The sequence below is a fragment of the Oryzias melastigma genome, linkage group LG18, assembly GCF_002922805.2.
Source record: "Oryzias melastigma strain HK-1 linkage group LG18, ASM292280v2, whole genome shotgun sequence".
NCBI classification, from domain to species: domain Eukaryota; kingdom Metazoa; phylum Chordata; class Actinopteri; order Beloniformes; family Adrianichthyidae; genus Oryzias; species Oryzias melastigma.
Genome location: NC_050529.1, coordinates 4,780,470 through 4,801,293, shown reverse-complemented (window position 1 = coordinate 4,801,293; position 20,824 = coordinate 4,780,470). Strand labels below are relative to the sequence as shown.

The following is a 20,824-nucleotide window of genomic DNA, read 5'->3' as shown; positions in this document are numbered from 1 at the left end:
TTTGAGTTGTCCTTCTGAGAATCTGGAACCCAGACTAGTCTAGATATACACTGTTCACAAAATGAAAGGAACACTTTTTTATTGGGCCTGTCATGAATTGAATTAAACCTGTCTGATAATTTTCTGGTTGGTTAATCAGCTGAGGGCCTCATTAATCAATTTCAGCTGTATTGGTGTTCATGAATTAACAACAGGTGCACTTCAGTGGCAACAATTAGAAAACCCTCTAAACAGGACTGGTGTTACATGTGGAGGTCATTTCTAGTTTATCCCTCTTGATCTTTTTTGGCTGGTTTTCCACTCGTGCTGATTTTGGCTTGATAATTATCTCTACTGGCAGTATGAGGCGATTCCAGAAGTTGCACATCGTTGCAAATATTTCTAAAAAAGAACAAATGTTATGAGCATTTTCTCTTTAAATCTCATTTCAAGTGTTATGCAGCTCCTCCTGTTATTAATGTTTGACACGTCTTCTGTTTTGATTGATGGTACAGGTTGAGGTTAATGAACATTGATGGTATTTAGGGCATCTGATAATTGACAAATTCCAATTGCATTTCCTCCCAAGCCCCATTTTTTTTTTTTTGTTAGTTGAAACTCGATGGAAAAATTTAGGTCTCTTAAGATTTAATGATGTTGTTGGCAGTTACAGGTTCAGCCCACGACAGAAATTACATCTATGTACTCGACTATCTTTTTTAAACTTTTTTTATTGTAGGAAAGAAATTAAAAAAAAGATTTCAGTTTGAATGTATTATTGTTGCATTTGTATGTATGCAGATAACAGCAGAAAAGGCCAAACATGTTTTGACAAACGTCTCCCTGCGTGATATAAACTTCTTATTTTGTTACACCTCATCACCTCTTTAGTGATCTCAGGCAAGGTTACGAAATTCTCACTCCAATCATATTTTGATCTGTTGAATAAGCCTACCTAGTTGTCTTTTGATCATAGTTGTGTCATTTTTACGTAGAATTACAAAAAGTTGTAAGACAAAGTTTATGCAGCGCAGTAGGAGTTCATCAGAATTCGCCTCTGAGTTATGCATGGAACTTTCCGTGCAGAAGTAATGTCATTTGTAATCTTTACAATATATGTCCTCCATCATCAGAAAAATGCTAAAAGGACATTTTAAAAACACCACGAACGCAGTTTTCATTGCAGTGGGGTTTTAAGTTCATAGCAACTGTGTGGAACTTAAATAGGTCACACTTTAAAAATGGATACATCTGCTTCTAGTAATAAAATCCTCGTCTTACAAGTCATACTAGAACTAAAAGTGAGGAAGAGGAAATGTAAAGGAACAGGCTGCGTCAAGCAGATGACAAGTTGCCTCAGGCGGTGGCATGATTGATTCTACATCAGGTTTCTTTTAAAACCACACTGACTGTAGAAGTAATTTAGGTCAAGTTTCTAAATGTGAGAATCTTAAGGTTTGCAAGTCATGCTTCAAATAAGTCTTGTTTTCACAATGTAAAAGGGACAAATTAAGATACATTGGATGTCCCTTTCCAACATGTAGTATAAATCATATACCATAATTTCATGCTGAACCAAACAATCAACATACATCCAGATCATCTCAGGGTCTTAAAGTCAGTTTGAAGCTTTAGAAATGAACTAATTTGTGGCCACATTCAAAAAAGATTTGATAACAAAACTGTTTGTCCTTTAAAAAATATCATAGGACAAATGAGTTGACATTTAGTTTGATCACCTTTCAAACTAGTTAGAGATACTTTAGTGTTTAAGCCAAGAATAAACAATACTCCCCATGATCTTACCTTCCACCAGACAGATGACAAGTTGCCTCAGGCAAAGAAGTGATGTTTAGTTCCTTCTCAGTTTCCTTGTTGATGATTATTAAAATTTTGTAGAAACAGTTTTTAAAACTGACACTGTTAAAAGGAATGCTGTCAATGTCAGTTTTACAAGTTGGAATAAATTTTAGGAAGTGTTAAGTTACGTGACCTATCATGTTACTTTTTTTTTATTATATAGTCGACAGGTTTCCTAAACAAGAATGGATATATACATTTGAAAATAATTAACCCCCAAATGTTTTATTTTCTGAATGTTTCAGAATATCAGTAGTGCACTCATTATTACATATAAGTGTGCTACTGATAAAATGCTTCAGTCTAATGTTGCACTTATACTTAGTTTGATTTTTAAGCCAATTACTCACAACTAAACTATGGTGTTTAAACCCATAACTGGCTGCAAATCCTTCTTGAAAATCAAGTTTGATTTAAAATAATGCAGGACTGGGTTGGGGAACCGCTGCTTTTAAGACAATTGGGGGTTTTTTGTGTGTGTTTTTAACATGTTCTTATATTACCTTTTTCATGATAGAGGACCTATATAAAAATATGTATAATTTTAACTTTGTTTCTGAGTATTTCTTAATTCATGTTGGATCAGAAAACCGGATGCTTGAAAAATCTTAGACTAATGATGCAGTTACTGAATGGGCATGCTAAAGTCTCTCTTCTCCACTCCGCTCCTCCGTCTTCTTCCGAGAATTCATTTTTCATGTCCAAGCTGGCCTCAGAACTGTACGACTTAATTGACCCAATATCTCTCGCCATAGCTAATGCTAGCTCTGGGCTATATGCTTGCGTGTCAGTACGCAAACACAGTTCCCGGTGAACAAACCAGAATTTTTTTTTCCAATGAGCTACTGCCTCTGGGCATAAAATAAGGCTTAAAAAATGACACCTTTTTTTTTTAAACTGAAATTATTGTATTAAGACTAGTGGGAACGATTTTATAAAAGAAAGAAAGATTGTTTAAGGGGACTTTAAGATGATTGTTGTCATTTGACATCTGTACAACAAACATCTATTTGCTGTAAAATGTTTCATTGAGTTAAAGTCGCTTGACCGACTAAAACCTGATGTCATGGAACAAACTGCTGCTACCCTCTCTGGCCACCAGAGGGAGCGCTCACCAGAGTTCTGAGCTCACCACCTGCCCTCACCTAGACTCATCACCTCATCACCTCCTCAGCTTATAGTCAGGCTCCACACTTCACTCTCTGTGAAGCTTTTTTTTGTCCCACCCTGCCTGCATCTCTGAGCGTTTACTCCTGGACCTGACCTTCTGCCTCCGACCCTGCTACTCTGATTGCCTGCCGCCTGCCCCTGACCCTTGCCTGGACTCTGACTCCTCTTCTCGCTCGTCTCGGATGATCCCATGCCCGTGTATGACCTCTGCCTGTCTGACCCTGCTTATTCTGTGAACTGTGAATAAATCTGCTGCACGTGGAACCAGCTGTCTGTCTGTTTGTGACACCTGACAAGGGTTTGAATTCTGAGATGAGGAGGAATTTTATTCTACTTGGCCACACAACAATTTCCAAAAGTCATAAATGTGAATGACTGTGGTCAAACTTGATGGAATATTTTCATTTTGTCACTAAAAAAATACATGTTTCATGTCATGCTACTGTTATTTGTTTCTAAACTTACTTATTGATTAAATGAAATTTATTTTGTAATTCAAGCGATAACTTCATTCATTTTTACTATCGTATTTGCTCTAATAATGACTACTTTTTAACAGCTCAAAGTAAACCCTCAAATATTTCTGTTATCAGAGTTGGATCTTACAGAAGGAACGTCGAGAGATAAGTCTTGACTTTATAGCAACCACAATAAATACTACAAAACAAAAACGCGTGAAATTTATGAAACATTTCTGCAACCAGGAAAAAAATATTCTAAATTCTTAAGGCTCTAAGGTGGAATAATTTATTACTTAAGCAAACAAAAGTAGATACCATGGTTTCTCAAATAAACAGTAAACATTGTGTTTAGTACACAGAATTCTACCCAAATGTGTTACTTTGGAGAAAAAAAGCAAAGAATAAATAAAGTTACTCAAACTAAGTATGTCCAAAACAGACTAAAAAGTTGATAAAAAGACATTTTAAAAATACTATGAACAGAATTCCTTATTTTTTCATATTAATATTCTATCCATTCCGAAGGGCAGAATTTTTTTGATGTAGACCATCTCGTCTCCATCCCAAAGTGCTTTCATGATTTGAGAAAACTGGGGGAGAAAAAAACAAAAAACCATATTGCAGTTTAAGGCTACCTGTCATTACATCAGTCAGTGGCTTGTAAAATGATAATTACTAGAAAAGAAAACCAGAAACAAGACAAAAAGCGCCCTCTGCTGTCTATTAGAAGACTCTGCAAGAGAGGGCCACAAAAAAAAAACCAAATCATCATATATCACCAGCTTCATCTGGACTATGGACTTAATCATCACTCGTCCCTCAGCTCTATATGAATGAACTCTACTCATATATGCAGTTTTAGCAGCTAACTTTTCTTTAACCGTTCTGGTATCGCCTGTCCGTCCTGGGATGGGATCTCTCCCTCATGTGGGAATCCCTAAGGTTTCTTCTTTTTTCCTGACTCAGGTTTTTTTAGGAGTTTTTCCTTACCGCGAGGGAGGGTCTAAGGACAGGGATGACCGTTCTTTATAGTCTGTTTAGTTTTTACCTATTGTGCATATTTTATGACTCCATCTGTGCATCTGTAAAAACTACAGGCATGAAGCCCAATGAGGCAAATTGAATTTGTGATATTGGGCTATATAAATAAAATTGAATTGAATTGAAATTGAATATCTAATAGTCACTGGTCTAAATTGTTGAAAACTAAATATATCAATCATTTCTTTTTACAAATGTACTAAATAATGCAACTGAAAAGCTATTAAAACTAGAAAAATTGCATTACCTCCGATAATGCATGTGTGAATGCATTATCGCGTTGTGTAAAGTTGTGTTAAATTTGTGTAAGTTGTGTAATTCTAAGAATGTGTAGTAAAAGCATGAATTTCCTGAACATGCTGGATCTGTAAAATTGCTTAAAATGCTGAATTTGCTTAAAATTTGCACAAATTTGTGTAAAATTGTGTAAAGTTTTTTTTAAATTGTTTAATTTTGTGTAACTTGCATGAATTTTAACAATGCTGGAAGTACAAGCATGAATTTCTGGACATCTTAAATGTTTTAAATTGCTTAAATTGCATAAAGTGTGTAATTTGCAGGAATTTGTAAAAAAATCCTATTAGTTATAATGCGGCTGAAAAAACTCACAAATTGTGTAACTACGCAAAAACTGTAAAGTGCACAACTACTAATAATACAAGCAGTAATGTCCTTAACAAGCTGAACGTTTTGATACCTAGATTGTGTAAATCGCATAAAGTGTGCTTGAGTTTTTACGTGTCAAAAAACATACGGAAGAAAACGTAAATAAAGAATCTCAATAGTGTGAATACATTGAATACATTCACACAATCAACCAAAGTTTCAACCAAATGAGATAATCAAAAGGTTAAGAGCAGTAGTGTAAAATAAAAGTATAGTATGTGTATATATATCTATCCATATATATATACATTTCTCCTTTTTGTAAACAAAATAACATTATTTAAGATAGACTGTTATTCAAAGATTTTTTTTAGACTTTACTGTCAGAAAATTCACCCACAAGTTCTAAAAATGCAGCTTTTATCTCTTTTTCACTTGACTTTGGAGTCCAAAGTACTTTTTCCTTAAACCCTTTAATATGTCAAACTTTATTTCTCGTGAACAAAAATTCCCAGCCCACTTTCTTATTTCTAATTTTCTTAAAGTCTTGGTAGTCTGAAAGGTTTTCGAGCGGACAAGGTGTCAAGAAAACACCCACTACTGAACATGGTATGACGTAAAATGTAAAGACGTAAGCAGGAATGAAGACAACAGCTACCACCTGACTAACAAGACCAGACAAGAAATGACTAACAAACGGATATTAAAAGAAACAGGTGGGTGACTAGCAATATTGAAAGCAAAAGCAACTTTTTTAATTAAAACTTTATTTCTTAACTTTATTAAAACAAAAAATAATTAAAAGTACAGAAGGAAATTGGCAGGTAATAACTCCCTTGTCAGGTGAAAGGGGAAAGAATGTTACGGCTCCAGTTCTGTTTGCACTTAGACACTAGTTGGGTTTTTTTCTGTAATTCCTGGTATTTCTCATTATGTTTCAGCTCAGAAGCATAAATACCTGAGTAATTCTCCGTAATCATACTTTCAGCGCAAAAGGGCACACCCTAATGCTTTTAATTCATAAACTTAATCAAATATATAATTTTTAACGTTTGAATAGAGATGTTTTTACTTTTGGTGTTTGTTTTTTTAGAAACCTGCAATAAAAAAATGAGTTTCACAATATTTAAAGACTAAAAAAGTTTTAAAGTTTGGATATTTTGGATTAGTTATTTGCGATAAACACAAAAAGAGAAAACGTTGCTTGAGCTCAGTTCCCTGTGATTTTTTTTTTCTATTTTTTTAATTATTTTTAAGGGGTTGACCTATTTCCATAGACATGAATAATCCAAACCGTGCAGCATCACTGTGGCGTATCACAGCTTGAAGGGGCGTTTCCTTCCAAAAGCTCCACCTCCAACTGCTCCTCTTCAAAGTATCTCAAAAGTTGAGTGAAGAAATACTTGGCAACGAAGATCGAGTGAGATCCTGAGCTGATAAGATATCTGAGCGCTTCAGTAAAAGAAGAAAAGGTAAGATACGCTTCATATATGTACCCTTAAGAACTTCATTTTTATTTGTATTCACTGTTTTTAGGAATTATTTTAAAATAAGTGTCTTAAAGCTGATTAATCTTATTGTTGATGAGTTTTAGAGCTAACAAGAATTGAATACTTTGTTTAGAGCACTTAGATATTTAGTTTTTGACTCACTTTTAAATCCTTAAAACATCATCAGTCTTTTGTAAAAAAAAAATAAAATAAAAATAAAAGCAATAAGAACATGTTTCAAATGAAAAAAGTACAAATTAACAGATTTTAAACAAAAACTAAATTTTCTAAAAAAAATAATTTATTTCTAAAAGACAACAGTACCCTTATGTTTTATCAGATATTTAATAGTTTTTCCATGTTTTTGTTAATTTATGATCCTTTTGTGACTGAATTTAAAATCTCAGAAGTTAGAAGCTGTTCCGATCTATCTGAGCTGACAGGTTAACTAACATTTTTGCTAAATGAATGTTCTGTACTGACACTCCGCCCCCTTTTCACTTTGCATGTTAGCTGATTGGTCCTCCTCCAACATGCTCCGCCTCCTGCTGACTCTGTGTGCTCTTTTCACACTCACAGGTAAGTCACATTACCTTTCAGAGAGCAAAGTATTCACTTTCTCGGCTAAATGTTTAATGCCATCATTTATTAATTATTTTTAATACTTACAAACTAAAACATTCTGCATTTGAAGAAGCTTAAATATTAGATTTTTGATAAAATTTTGATTTTTTTTATGAGATTTTAAAAGATTATCTACCAGTTTTTATCAGATGAATTCCTGCCTTTTCACACATGTCGACTCTATCCCTCTTACGTTTGTTGAAACTGTTGGATGTTTTAATTCATTACCGGTTAAAATGGTGATTAAAATGTGAGATGAGTTATAACATTGCCTATAACATTTAACCCACCAACCTCATGCTAACTGTAGCTAACGTCCCTCTTGTGTGTGTTTGTAGGTTCAGTGTCCATCTCCCTACAGCAACAAGTCAGCATTTCTAGGTGTCCCATCACATACTACACGAAAAAGTATGAAAATGTTTATGTAAGTATTAAAATCTATTTAAACATTTTTCATCTACATTTACTAGTAATAATAACATTTTTATTACTCTGTTTATGATCTTTTAAAATCAAACCGTAGAAACTATTGCCTTCCTTTTAGGTTAAAACCACAGACTGATGATGTTACAGGAAACCTCTAAAATAACCTTCTATGTTGATTTTACCAGGTGGACTCCAATGATAACAGGATCAGAATTTGCTTTAGAGGCCCTGCAGACAGCACCGATTGCATCAAAGGGCCTGTGATCGACGCCAACAGTCCAATCCAGTTCAATACGTACCAAGACGGCTCCTTGAATGACAAGATCCGCAAAGAGCTGGGACACCTCACAAATGCTTTGAAATGCTATTCATACTTTTCATTCTTAAGTGACAAAAGGCTGGTGAGTGTTTCATCTTTACTCATGCACATAACATTTTTAACATCAAAGCTTAAACTTGTGTTTTTATTGAAATAATTATGTTTTAATGTTTGACATCAACCCAGTGGAAATATATCTTGTTCCGTCTTTGACAGACTACCCTGAAAATATACCAGTTTGGTATTGAGACTGCTCTTGGATTAGATTACTCTGATTATCAGGTGAGGATTGCAGTAAAATAATAGAACACTGATGCATTTCCTGTTTCATCACTGTATTTCATGAAGACATTTTTGGTGAAATTGGTTCATTTAATGCCTCATAACGTGACCTTTATCTTTTGATTTAAGCAACCTAATACACCATCGACGGAACATCCTCGGGTAAATAAGATCCATTTCTTTTACTTTGTCAATATTGAGAAATACCATATTTTTCGGAGTATAAGTTGCAATAGCAAAACAAGTCTAATAAAGAAGAAGAAAACCAAATATAAGTCGCTCTGGAATATAAGTGGCACTTTTGGGAGAAAAGTCTGACATTTCAGAACAAATCCACCAAGCTCAGTCTAACTAAAAAATAAATAAATACAATAATACTAATATTTTGATCTCTATAGGAAATATATCAAAGTTAAAGAGGAGAAATATCCGATTCTCCTCCATGTTTGTTTTGGACGACACTTGTGTCAGAAGCAAATACTTTAGATGCAGCACATCGGTTGTTAGAGGACACAACTGCTAAAGGACAACCAATGTTCACTGGGAAAGTCACAAATATATGAGCCTTTTTATGTCTAAAAAAACCCCACAAATAAGTCACTCCTGAGTCGCACCCCTTTCTAAACTATGAAAAAAACTGCAATTTATACTCCGGAAAATACGGTTAAAGAAAATGATTCTTCTGTCTTCTCTCTCCCTGCTTACAGCATATATTTCTCTGTGTTTCCTTCTAGTACACTAGCACTTTGGTCAACGGAAAAGAAGTCCAGACTCTGACCGCTGTCATACCAGCGCGTGAATATTACGTAGACATCACTGGTTGCAGACCCTCAGGTTGGTACATTTAAATATCGTAAATATCTGCTGTTCACATCTAGTCCTGCCACAATTATTTTAATATTTGACTAATCACTGATTGTTTTTTTCTGATTAGTTTGAAGCTAATGACTGAAAACGCTAAAGCTGATTGCCAGCTAAAATATTAATTAAATGCCAAATTAGTCTAAAATACTGAAAAAAGGCTAAGTTAGCCAAAACAGCTAGCGTGCAGCTGAAATATAAGCCAAACTCCAAAAAAGCCTGAAAAACAAAAAAAAATCCTAAATTAGCAAAAATAGCTAGCATACTGCTGAAATGTTAGCTAAATTCCAAATTAGCCTTAAAAAAAATGAAAAAATCCTAAATAAGCCAAAATACTCAGCATACAGCTGAAATAGTTGATTAACTCTAAATCAGCCTAGAAAAACAACAACAATCCTAAATTAGCCAAAATAGCTAGTATGCAGCAGAAATATCAGCTAAACTCTATAATAGTTTAACAACCTTAATAAACGCCAAAATAGTCCAAAAAGTTACCATAATGCCATCCTTACTTTCAACACTCTGATTCCATAGAATATAAAGTAACGACTAATCGACTATTAAATTTGTTGTCGACTATTTTAATAGTCGATTAGTCGACTAATCATGGCAGCCCTAATCACATCTTTGTGTTCTGACTAATGACCTTTGAAATCATTAAAAGTTTCATATTTTGACATTTTTATTAACTCGGCAGGTTTTGGCATGGCACGTGACACCACCAAGTCTGTTCCTGAGATTTGCACCACATACTCGTGCAGCTTGGCTGCAGTCGGATCAAGTACCACCTGCGGTGACGGTGAATACTGTGACGGCAAAGGAAGGTAAATTTATGACATTTTTCTATTATAGCTTTAAGCACACCTGAGTGGGTTCGATTTGTTTTCTCACATCTGCGTAGGAGGTTTAACCTCCCAATGCAATTCTTCCACAAATGACCCATTGAAGGAGAATGAAACCACAGAAATTTAAAAAAGTAGCTTTTGATCAAACTGGTCATATACCTCAACAGAACTTACAGCATTTTGTTTCTTTTCAACCTCCATAAGCTGCCGGCAAATGGAGATGTGCACAGTGACCGGTCCCACTGTCATTGACTTCAAGGAAAAAATCAACTCTGTGTCCGACCGGTGTGAGTACTCTCTGCTGCACGATCAGTCTACTGGATTCTCTCTGAAGGCCAACTTCCTGGACCGTCGTCGCAGAGATGTGAGCTTTGTGGACAGTCTCACTCTGGACTTCAGTGACAGTGATGACATTCAGCTGCTGCAAGGACACAGAGTCACGGTAAGATGGATAAAAACCTCCACTCTTCTGAGATGTTTGCAGAGTTTTACTGACTGTTTCCTCCTCCTCCACAGGTAGCAGGATCACCTGTGACCCTCACCAGTTCAGTCCAGACGTCTGGTGGAGTTGATCTCTCCAAGGACCAGACTGGAGTCACAGCAAGCTTTTCACTCCAAAGCTCATCTGTGTCTGTGTTCTATGATGGAACCACAGTTCAGATCTTCATAGATGGTACACAACATGAACACTTTACCTCAAGCTTAAAAAACTTTTAATTTCACTAAACACATTCTGATTTGATTTTTTTTTTCCCTTCACCTCCAGTCCTTGCAGGTAAATCTTATACGGGTCTGTGTGCAGACTCCAGCACTTCATCATCTTCAAGACTCTCCAGTGACGCCAGGTAACTTCTGAGTCAGAGTCTCAATATTGGCTGCAGTTTGATGAAAGTGAAAGATTAGAACAAGTCTGAGTAAAAGAACAGTCCTGACTGTGAGTTGTCTCTTACAGCTGTCTGAATCAATATGAAGACAAAGTCGATGACAAAGTCAACTGCACCACCATGACTCAACAGTAAGCAGAATCCTTCATTCATGTCATGTGATATCAGGACGAGTTTAAACGATCATCTATTTAATGTCTTTTTTGCATTAAACAGGTGTAACATCCTGAAATCTGCACCGTTCTCCTCCTGTAACTCTAAAGTTGACCCTCAACCATACATAACGGCCTGCACTGAAACTATGTGCACATACCCTGATGTGGACGGTCTCAGGTGTCAGTTCCTGGAGTCCTACGCCAAAGTCTGCGAGAAGAAAGAAGTCAACCTGCAGAACTGGGAGACAGGAGCTCAATGCTGTAAGAGCTGGTTCACCTCATCAGAATTTAGTATTTCAAAGTGCATGTTTTGTACTAACATTCCTGCTTCTCTCTTCAGCCGATTCTACACTCATGTGTCAGAACACAATCTGCAGCGATCATGAGTTTTGTGGAGAAATATTCGGCACCGCTGGATGTCGCTGTAGAGCAATTTTTGCCGCTCCATACATAAATTCAAGCAGTTTTGGTAAGTCACCTTTGAAATGTACAGAACAAGATTTAGAGAGAGTTCTTCTAACATGCGTCATTGTTATTCAGGAGGCCCAACTGTCTGCGATCACAACTCAGCCTCACTGACTTTGGTGAACTGTCTCTTGGACCAAAAAGGCATCAACTCCTCTAGCTTAACTCTTCTGGATAAAACCTGCAAGGGTCAAGTGAATGACAAGACTCACACGTTGACCTTTAACTTCACCAGTGATAGTTGTGGGACAATAGTGAATGTGAGTTTGTCATTTAGATTTTTTTTTTTTTTCCCAACATCTTGTTACTAACACATGAACGTTTGATCCTTTAGACCAACAACAGCCAAGTCATCTTTACAAATGCTGTTACTTTGCAAGATGAGATCACTCGAAAGGACCATGCTTACATTGAGTTCTCTTGCATCTACAAAAAGCCAGAAGTGAACCATGTGGCCTTCAGGATCCAAGACAGGTGAGTTTCAACTAAAATCATTTGTTATGGCACAAATATACAAATATATGAATTTTTGACAACACTTGACTTCTGTGTGTACAATTCAAATGAGAACAAATACATTATAAAATGTACAATCTGAATAATTTAGATAATAATAATAGAACAAAGATTTCCACAGTATCTGTTGCCTTCAAAAAATAGAATTCAAGTTTTTATTTTTTATTTTTATATATCACTGCACTAAATTTAGAGTTAAAGCTTTTTAATAAAACTAAAATACAGTGGGGCAAAAACATATTCAGTCAGCCACCAATTGTGTAAGTTCTCACAGTTAAAAAAATGAGAGAGGCCTGTAATTTTAATCATAGGTACACGTCAAGTATGAGAGACAAATTGTTGGAAAAAAAAATCAGGAAATCATGCTGTTGGATTTTAATGAAATAATTGGTCAAAAAAAGTATTTGGTCACCCATAAATATGCAAGAATTCCTACCCTTAAAGACATGTATCTTCTATCCTCCACTCGTTACCTGTATTAATGTCACTTGTTTGAACTGAATATCAGTATTAAAGACATCTATCCGCACCCTTAAACAGTCATACTACACCCTCCTCACCATGACCAAGACCAAAGAGCTATCACAGGACACCAAGGACACGATTGTGCACCTAAACAAGACTGGGATGAGCCAATCTACAATAAGCAAGCAACTTGGTGGGAAGAGATCAACTATTACTTAGAAAACAGAGTCCTAGAATGGTCCGACCAGTCTCTGGATCTTGAAAGTCCATGTTTCCCAGCGACAGCCCCCAAACATCTCTGCTCTAGAGGAGAGCTGTATGGAGGAATGGACTCAAATAGCTTCAACAGTGTGTGAATTCCTCATGAAGACTTACAGAAAATGTTTGATCTCTGTCATTGCCAAAACATTATTGAAATGGACTTTTGTTGTTGACCAAATACTTATTTTTCACCATAATTTTCAAATAAATGTTTAAAAAATCAGATGGTGATTTCCTGGATTTTTTTTATATGTATTTTTTGTCTCTCTTAGGGGTTAGGACGTTCTGGGTTCTCCTCTAGTTGAAGTGTACGTGTAATGAAAATGACAGGCCTTTCTCATCTTGTTAAGTGGAAGAAATTGCGTGATTGGTGGCTGACTAAATACTTTTTTTGTTTTACTGGATCTTTTAGATTTTTCTTGGGTCATCTCTTAATTATTAAGCTTAGTTTTAGCTTTAGTCTTAGTTCATGTGTGAAATGTTTTAAATGGTCATAGGTTAATTAAAGTTAGCAATTGTCAGTGAATAGCACTTTTGGAACTCTGGGTTAGTCAGTCATGCTGTGTAACTCAAATTGTCTTTCCTAAACTCAGTCCTGAAGCTATGGACACTCAGGTATTCGAGAACATGCTAAAATATCCATCCTTGAATGTGGATTTACCTAATCTTCTTCACACAGGAAAAGCAGGGAGGGGCTTCTATTTCTACTTCTTCACTGGCGTATGTCACATAGAGTAGAGCAGGGATGGGAAACTGCACGCCTTGAGGGCTGCTTTGCTGCATGTTTTCTGGCCTACCCCGCTCTGTCATGTTCTAATTGGCTGAACATGTTTTGAAATCATGCAGACACATCAGCCCTCGATGCTTAAGTTGTCCATCCCTTTTAGGAGAAGAAATCGTTAAATTGTTTGGAGAAAATAAAGTTCTGTATTTGTTTTTTTCTAGCCCAGTGGTTCAGAGTGTAACATCTGGAAAATGGAATCACACTGTGACAATGGTAGCCTTTGCTGATGCCTCTCGCACTCAAATGGTGGACACAAACTATCAAGTCCAACTTAATCAGAAGATCTGGGTTGAGCTGAAGAGCAGCGGTCTGGATGAGAACTTGATCTCTACAGTAACGGATTCTTGCTGGGCAACAAATCAGCAGTCATCTGACAGCACTCAGAAATACTTTCTGATCCAGGATGGGTAAGAAGCTCATAACTGATCATTTTATTTTTATTCTCATCTTTGTAAGTGAACCTTAAAAACGTTTTTTTTTTTTTTGTGCAGCTGTGCAAATTTGGCTGACCAGACTGTCCAAGTGGAAAGAAATGGAGATGGAATTCTGAACTACTTCTCCTTCAACATGTTCAAGTTTACTGATGAGTCTCGAGATCTCTATCTTCACTGCAAACTGCAGCTGTGTCTCAAGCAGGAGGGCAACTGCATCCCGGTGTGTTTTTCTAACCTTGGCCTTCATTGATGATTAAGAGTCAATCTCTGTTGTCAAATAAATTGATTTTGTTTAGAATCGACTTAAATATATATTTTATTTACTCTGGTGCTCATCATTTTGCTTTTTCTCTTCTAGCAATGTTCTTCTCAAGGCAAAAGAAGACGCAGATCAGCCAAATACAATCAAGAAGAGGCAGCCTTCCTGAGCATGGGTTGGAGTGCTTAAACCTCTTCGAGATTATTCAATATTTTCCTGTCAAGTGATGATTATTTTTCTTTCATTTTAAACATTAATGCATAACAAAATACTGTAAACAATAATAGGGAAACAGAAATAGAAAGAATAAGTTAACATCTTATCTTTTAAATGTTGTTTCTATGGTTATATGAATTTATGCACAAGCCAAAAACCTGGATTCTGAGCCCTGAATTGGGCTTGGTCCTGTCCTGAACCAGAACCCAAAGGTGTTGTAAGAGCATCTTTTCTCTGATCTTCATCTGTTTAATCATATTTCTCAGCTCCTAATGAATTTCTCACATATAATGAAATTCGTGTCTCTCGAATTTTCTTTACTTTAAGTAATAAAATGGTACAGTAAAAGGTTAAGGGTCACATATATTACATATCTAATTTGAATTACTTCTGTTCTGTAAATCATTAAAAGATTATTCACTTGCTGTTTTTCCTTTTTGTGTTTTTCTTAGTGTGTATGACTATTTACTTGAGAAACCATTGCATAAATGAAGAATAAATAAGTCCAGGCACAATGAGGCACTGGACAAGTAAACTTTATTGTAGTCGCGACCCATGCCTTTCACCTTGAAAGCACTAAGTCCCATTTACACTATTTAACAGTGTCCCAGCACATACTGAGGGTGGTGTATTAATCAAACTTGTAGAACATCAATGTTTGCCAACAGCAAAGATGATATACTACACCCCCAAAACCGATTTTTTTCTAGCCACTGGCTATTCTTTCAAATATTGAATAGGGACATGACAAATGATATCCAAAAGTCTATCACTGACCTTCAGCCCACAACGAAAAGAGACATGTTCCCAAACTAGAGGCTTAAGGATGCAATCCTTCTGTTTAATTAGGTAAACTTCTAAATATGGAGACCATCAGGGACAACCTCAAAAGTGGTAGGGGTTCCAACTTCCCTCCATGGGATCTCCATCTGGTATTTCTCAGCCTCCTGCACAATCTCAGGATCGTATTCGCTCAACTGGCATTCTGATGGTTAGAACTTATTTCTGTGGATTGGGTAGTTGAGCCAGAATCTGTGAACTGTTGTCCAAATTGTTAGGCTTTTGTCTCTTGTGGTCCTTTCTGCAGACTAGGACAACACAACTTTTTCAGACTATGAGCTGCCTTGATTAGAAGTCCAGCTGGGTACGTATAATGTAACAAAAAGATGTTGTAAAAAGAGGTGGGACCACACAAGAATTTTCTTCTACTCACTCCTTTTCAAGCACATTGTTTGCTTTACTTGTATATTTGTATTTTTTAATTTTTATTTTAATTTTGTGTTCGAAACAAACAAACAAAAAAAATATATCTGTTTTCAGTGTAAAGCAAAGCGCTATAACCTCAGCACACATGCACAGCTCGCGGGTGTCTGCATGCCAGTTTGAATCAGAAATATAAAAACATACAATCTTCTCATTTTTTTGTATTTAATTATAGCAGAATATTAAATGAACAAGGACCTTGATGTAAACAAGTTGTGTAAAACTTCCCCGGGAACATCCCTTCTTTGGTAAATTCGTATGGAACATGTACAGTGAGATTAACTGTTTTCTGTATAAAATTACTGATAAAACTCTCTATCATCAAATACATAAACAAATAATAACAAAAATAATAATACATCACTAATAAAATCTGTTTTCTGTTTATTCAGTCTTCTATATGTGCTGTACTCAGATTTAAAGAAACTTATTAATACAGTTCAATTAAAACGTTTAGAATTTAACCATCAGATACAAAATAAGAACTACATTTTACTGTTCTTTAACTTCAATCAATGGTTTCTTTTGAAAATGGACTTCTCTTTTCTACTTCTTACTGCTGTACACTTGGAGGAGCTTCCTCTCCACAGCTGAGCCACACTTGTTTGAGCCAGGAAGCTGCTGAGAGTCAGTAAGTCTGGACCTGGACTTGGACTTATTGAGGTTCAAGGTGGAGAAGAGCTTTTTGCACAAGTATGAGCTCCCGAACTTTAATCTGTGTTGACTTTTTTTTAAGTTTTCTCTTTAAATTGTCAAATCAGTGAGGGACAAATCTAATTAATTAACAGCTTTTATTATTATTATTATTTTGTCTTATTTTTATGCACATTTTAACTTTGGTCGGAAGTTATTTTAGAATAACCAGCCACCCACTCTTATATTTTCATAGTTGAATTCAAACTGCACTTAGTAAAAGAAATTTGCAGTTTATTGGAGATCGTAACAAGTGCTGAACTAATGTATAAAATGTACTTAAGTTAATTTGATTTCACAGAAAAATTTAGTTTTTATTTTCACCTCTAAGCGGCGCTAGTCATCAATCAGAGATGCATATGAAGTCAGCATTTTGAGCATGTCTGGATATATGATAAATGAAGAATAAAGTTCAGCACTGGCTGCATGTATTGAGAGAATTACCTGTGAATAGTCAGGAAAGTTAGGATCTCGTTCTTGTTACCTGAGGAGTGGAGTTTCAGGTTTCCTGCCATAAATGTTTCCCTGATTCAATGGTCAATATCCCCAAAAGGGATACAAAACTCGACCCACGAGTTTAATTAAACATTAAACTTTAATATTTAGGTGATGGCCTCAAATTTGACACTCCTTAACTAAAGCAATGGTTTAATCCGATATGATGAACAATATACATATATTAGATTATCCGATATAAATAGAAAGTTAAAAACGGACAAAACACAAGAAAGAGAAAAACAGTGATTAACATTTTAATTATTTTACAGAACTTAAGAAGAATATAAATGTTTAGTAATAGTCAAATGTCACCCATAAACCTTTTTGCACCAATAGTAAAAAATCTAAGAGAGTATATTGTTTTTCCATTAGAACAATTCATCAGAGGTCAACAAAAAACCAGTAGGATGGTAAAAGATCTTCTGGATTCTGAATCAGGAAAGGACCGAGCCCAATCCAGGGCTCAGAATCCAGATTTTGGCTAGTCCCTAAATCCACATCACCGCAGCAACAAAATTATAAAGGTAAAAGGAAAAGGTTAAATTGTACTCTCTATGAAATTCCTGCATCCCTGTTCAAAATAAGACATTTTTCCGACTTCCTTTTTTTCTTTTCTTTTTAACTGATTGTTCCAGGTATTCATGTTTAAAATGAAAGGAAAGTCATCACCACTTGACATTAAAACGTTCACACAAATCTGGAAAAGGTGTTTAAGTACTCCAACCCATGCTCAGGAACGCGGTATCTTTCTTATTGTATTTGGCTGATCTGCGTCTTCTTTTGCCTTGAGAAGAACATTCCTGGAAGGAGAAAAATATTGATAGATTCATGGATTAGTAAATATAAATTATAACAAAAATCTTTCAGTTAGAAATTTGAGATTTTTTTTCTTAAACCAGCAACATGATCCGAATTCTCCCATTCTCCCTCTCCCTTAGCCTTTCCTCTTCGTTTATCCCTCCATGTTTGTTTCAAACGGAGGGTGATGAAAAAAATAGTGTCTAATATTTTGGACGTGAGTTCCGTTCAATGACGTCATCAATATCGCCGGTCCGCTAGCATTAGCACGGCGCTTCCAGCGGTTGAATATCCATAACAACATTGGCTTTATCACTTTAAAAAGGTCACACTACAACATAAAGTCTTTACTTACATTAATATGTAAAGTTCTGTGGTTCAGAGCGCACTAAAATAAAGAAAAGAGCTTCTTCGCGCGACGCGGTTTACTCTCGCGATAGCGGACTTTGGACCCCTCTGTTCGGAGGGTTAAACGTAAAAAATAATTATTCCAGACAGGAAATCAAGGGGCAGGGCTAAAGGAAATGAGAAGGTAAGTATTCGGATTGGGCTCAAGTATAGTAAAACTTTATGCAAAACACACCGGGATGCAGTTGCCCTCCTGCTTGAGACACAGCTGCAGTTTACAGTGAAGATACACATCTCCAGACTCATCATTAAACTTGAACATGTTGAAGGAGAAGTAGTTCAGAATCCCATCTCCATTTCTTTCCACTTGGACGGTCTGGTCAGCCAAATTTGCACACCTGCACAAAAACAAGAAACAAAAACATTTTTAAGGTTTAATTACAAAGATGGGAACACAAAGCTGAACTTGATCAGTGAGTAGTTGAAATGAAATCAACAGTTCTGGGATTCTTACCCATTCTGAATCAGAAAGTATTTCTGAGTGCTTTCAGATGACTGCTGATTTGTTGCCCAGCAAGAGTCGGTCACCATGGAGATCAAGTTTTCATCCAGACCACTGCTCTTCAGCTCCACCCAGACCTTTTGGTTGAGTCTCACTTTATGGCTTGGGTCCAACATTTGAGTGCGAGAGGCATCAGCAAACGCCTTCATTGTCACAGTGTGATTCCAGGTTCCAGATGTTACTCTCTGAACCACTGGGCTAGAAAGAAAACCCAAAAAGACGACTTTTTCTCAAACTATTTAGCAATTCTTTTTATTTCATTTCCAGACATAAGAAGTAAAAGATTGTCTAAAAATCAAACATGGCAAATGATTTTAGCTAAAACTCACCTGTCTTGGATCCTGAAGGCCACGTGGTTCACTTCTGGCTTTTTGTAGATGCAAGAGAACTCAATGTAAGCATGGTCCTTTCGAGTGATCTCGTTTTTCAGGGTAACAGCATTTGTAAAGATGACCTGGCTGTTGTTGGTCTAAAGGAACAAACGTTCATGTGTTAGTAACAAGCTGTTGAAAAATAAAAAATGTTTTTTTCTGAACTTGTAGCAAACTCACAGTAACTATTGTCCCACAACTGTCGCTGGTGAAGTTAAAGGTCACCATGTGAGTCTTTTCATCCATCTGACCCTCGCAAGTTTTATCCAGAAGACCTAGGAGAGAGTAGTCGATCCCTCTTTCCTCCAGAAGACAGCCCACCAGAGTAACAGAAGCCGAGTTGTGCTCACAGACAGTTGGGCCACCTGAATAACAATGACACATGTTTAAGCAACATTTTCTACTCTTTGAATCTTCTTCTGTAGATTTCAAAGGTGACTTACCAAAAGTGATTGAGTTTTTGTATTGAGAAGCAAAATTTGCTCTACAGAGACATCCAGTGATGCCGTTGATTTCACCACAGAACTCATGATCGCTGCAGGTTTTGCTCTCACACATGACCGTAGAATTGGCTAAAGAGAGATGCAGGAAAGTTAACTCTCAAAACTTAGAAAGTTCATTTGAAGTAAAGGTAATCGGCTCTTACAGCACTGTGCTTCTGTCTCCCAGTTCTGCAGGTTAGCTTGGCTTTTCCAGCTGCAGGCTTTAGCGTAGGCCTCCAGGAACTGACACCTGAGACCATCCACATCAGGATATTTGCTCAGAGTTTCATTGCAAGCCATTATGTATGGTTGAGGGTCAACATCGGCGTTACAGGAGGAGAACGGTGCAGATTTCAAGACGTTACACCTGTTAAATGCAGGAAAGTGAAGAACAGAGAAGACATTAATAGATCATTTATACTTTATCACTGATTCACTTGATGACCCACTCTAAAGAAATTTTGTTTATGGACAACTGAAATAAAAATGTGCTGGGGAAAAAAAACGTTTTTCTTTTTTTTTTGTCTGAAAATGGTAAAATCCTAATTAAAAGATCACTAGGAATGCTTTTCCAACAGATCAAAAAATCCTCCTAAAGAGGGACTTTAACATGAATGCAGGAATCTGCTCACTGTTCAATCGCAGTAGTGCCGTTTGGAGGATTGCCAGTAGGGTCTTCATGCTTATCTTGACAGCTGTAGGTGACAAACAACACAGTTAGGACTGTTGTTCTGCTCAGACTTCTTCTAATCTTTCCCTTTCATTCAACAGCAGCAAACATTTAGATTTTGTGATCAGATGTTACCTGTCGTTACTGGAGAGCCTTGAAGATGAGAAACTGCTGGAGTTTTCACACAGACCTGAATAAGATTCTCCTACAAGGACTGAAAATGTTGAGAAAAAAATTACCTGAGTGTCTGTTTTGCAAAATGATCAGTCTGTATGCTTCAGGTAAAGTTTGCAAGTTTTGTACCATTTATAAAAATCTGAACTGTGGTTCCATCAAAGAGCACAGAGAAAGATGAGCCTTGGAGTGAAATACTGGCATTGACTCCTTTCTGGTCCTTGGAGATATCAACTCCACTAAATGTCTGGACTGAACCGGTGAGGGTCACAGGTGATCCTGCTACCTGTTGGACAGATTGAAGGAGGAAACAGTCAGTAAAACTCCTCAAACATCTTCAGAGCAGAAGAGTGGAGGTTTTTATCCAGCTTACCGTGACTCTGTGTCCTTGCAGCAGCTGAATGTCTTCACTGTCACTGAAGTCCAGAGTGAGACTGTCCACAAAGCTCACATCTCTGCGACGCCGTTCCAGGAAGTTGGCCTTCAGAGAGAATCCAGTAGACTGATCGTGCAGCAGAGAGTACTCACACCGGTCGGACACAGAGTTCATTTGTCCTCTGAA

The 20,824-nt window shown here is 36.5% G+C and overlaps 2 protein-coding genes across 3 annotated transcripts; one reads left to right on the top strand and one right to left on the bottom strand.

Moving 5' to 3' along the window:
• Positions 1 to 5,660: 5,660 nt before the first annotated feature.
• On the top strand, positions 5,661 to 14,900 carry LOC112155729. 2 transcript variants are annotated; one of them, XM_024287581.2, is made up of 19 exons: positions 5,661 to 6,589; positions 7,121 to 7,186; positions 7,570 to 7,655; positions 7,843 to 8,058; positions 8,193 to 8,258; positions 8,388 to 8,420; positions 8,993 to 9,092; positions 9,817 to 9,943; positions 10,169 to 10,406; positions 10,481 to 10,637; positions 10,731 to 10,809; positions 10,917 to 10,979; positions 11,065 to 11,264; positions 11,344 to 11,472; positions 11,544 to 11,728; positions 11,803 to 11,942; positions 13,656 to 13,901; positions 13,986 to 14,148; positions 14,287 to 14,900. In XM_024287581.2, exons 2-19 carry the CDS (start codon positions 7,141 to 7,143, stop codon positions 14,374 to 14,376), a joined length of 2,364 nt encoding a protein of 787 aa, XP_024143349.1. In that variant the 5' UTR covers positions 5,661 to 6,589; positions 7,121 to 7,140; the 3' UTR covers positions 14,377 to 14,900. The 2 variants fall into 2 exon arrangements, with proteins under 2 accessions (XP_024143349.1, XP_024143350.1); XM_024287582.2 differs by lacking the exons at positions 13,656 to 13,901; positions 13,986 to 14,148; positions 14,287 to 14,900 and adding an exon at positions 12,525 to 12,744.
• Positions 14,901 to 16,391: 1,491 nt separating this feature from the next.
• LOC112156336 (uromodulin) lies at positions 16,392 to 20,267 on the bottom strand. The gene is made up of 5 exons (XM_036216802.1): positions 19,117 to 20,267; positions 18,895 to 19,034; positions 18,518 to 18,763; positions 18,239 to 18,401; positions 16,392 to 17,657 (listed from the first exon to the last, which is right to left on the bottom strand). Exons 1-5 carry the CDS (start codon positions 19,492 to 19,494, stop codon positions 17,568 to 17,570), a joined length of 1,017 nt encoding a protein of 338 aa, XP_036072695.1. The 5' UTR covers positions 19,495 to 20,267; the 3' UTR covers positions 16,392 to 17,567.
• Positions 20,268 to 20,824: the final 557 nt, after the last annotated feature.

Bases quoted from the DNA above. Each gene is read 5' to 3' on its own strand.
- LOC112155729 (XM_024287581.2), top strand. From the start codon at position 7,141: ATGCTCCGCCTCCTGCTGACTCTGTGTGCTCTTTTCACACTCACAG. The intron at 10,638-10,730 runs GTACACAACATG...CTTCACCTCCAG, and splicing joins AGTTCAGATCTTCATAGATG to TCCTTGCAGGTAAATCTTAT. The intron at 11,265-11,343 runs GTAAGAGCTGGT...TTCTCTCTTCAG, and splicing joins GGAGACAGGAGCTCAATGCT to CCGATTCTACACTCATGTGT.
- LOC112156336 (XM_036216802.1), bottom strand. From the start codon at position 19,494: ATGTGTGAGAGCAAAACCTGCAGCGATCATGAGTTCTGTGGTGAAATC. The intron at 19,035-19,116 runs GTGAGTTTGCTA...TTGTTCCTTTAG, and splicing joins GTTGTGGGACAATAGTTACT to ACCAACAACAGCCAGGTCAT. The intron at 17,658-18,238 runs GTGTGTTTTGCA...TTCTCCTTCCAG, and splicing joins AGGAGGGCAACTGCATCCCG to GAATGTTCTTCTCAAGGCAA.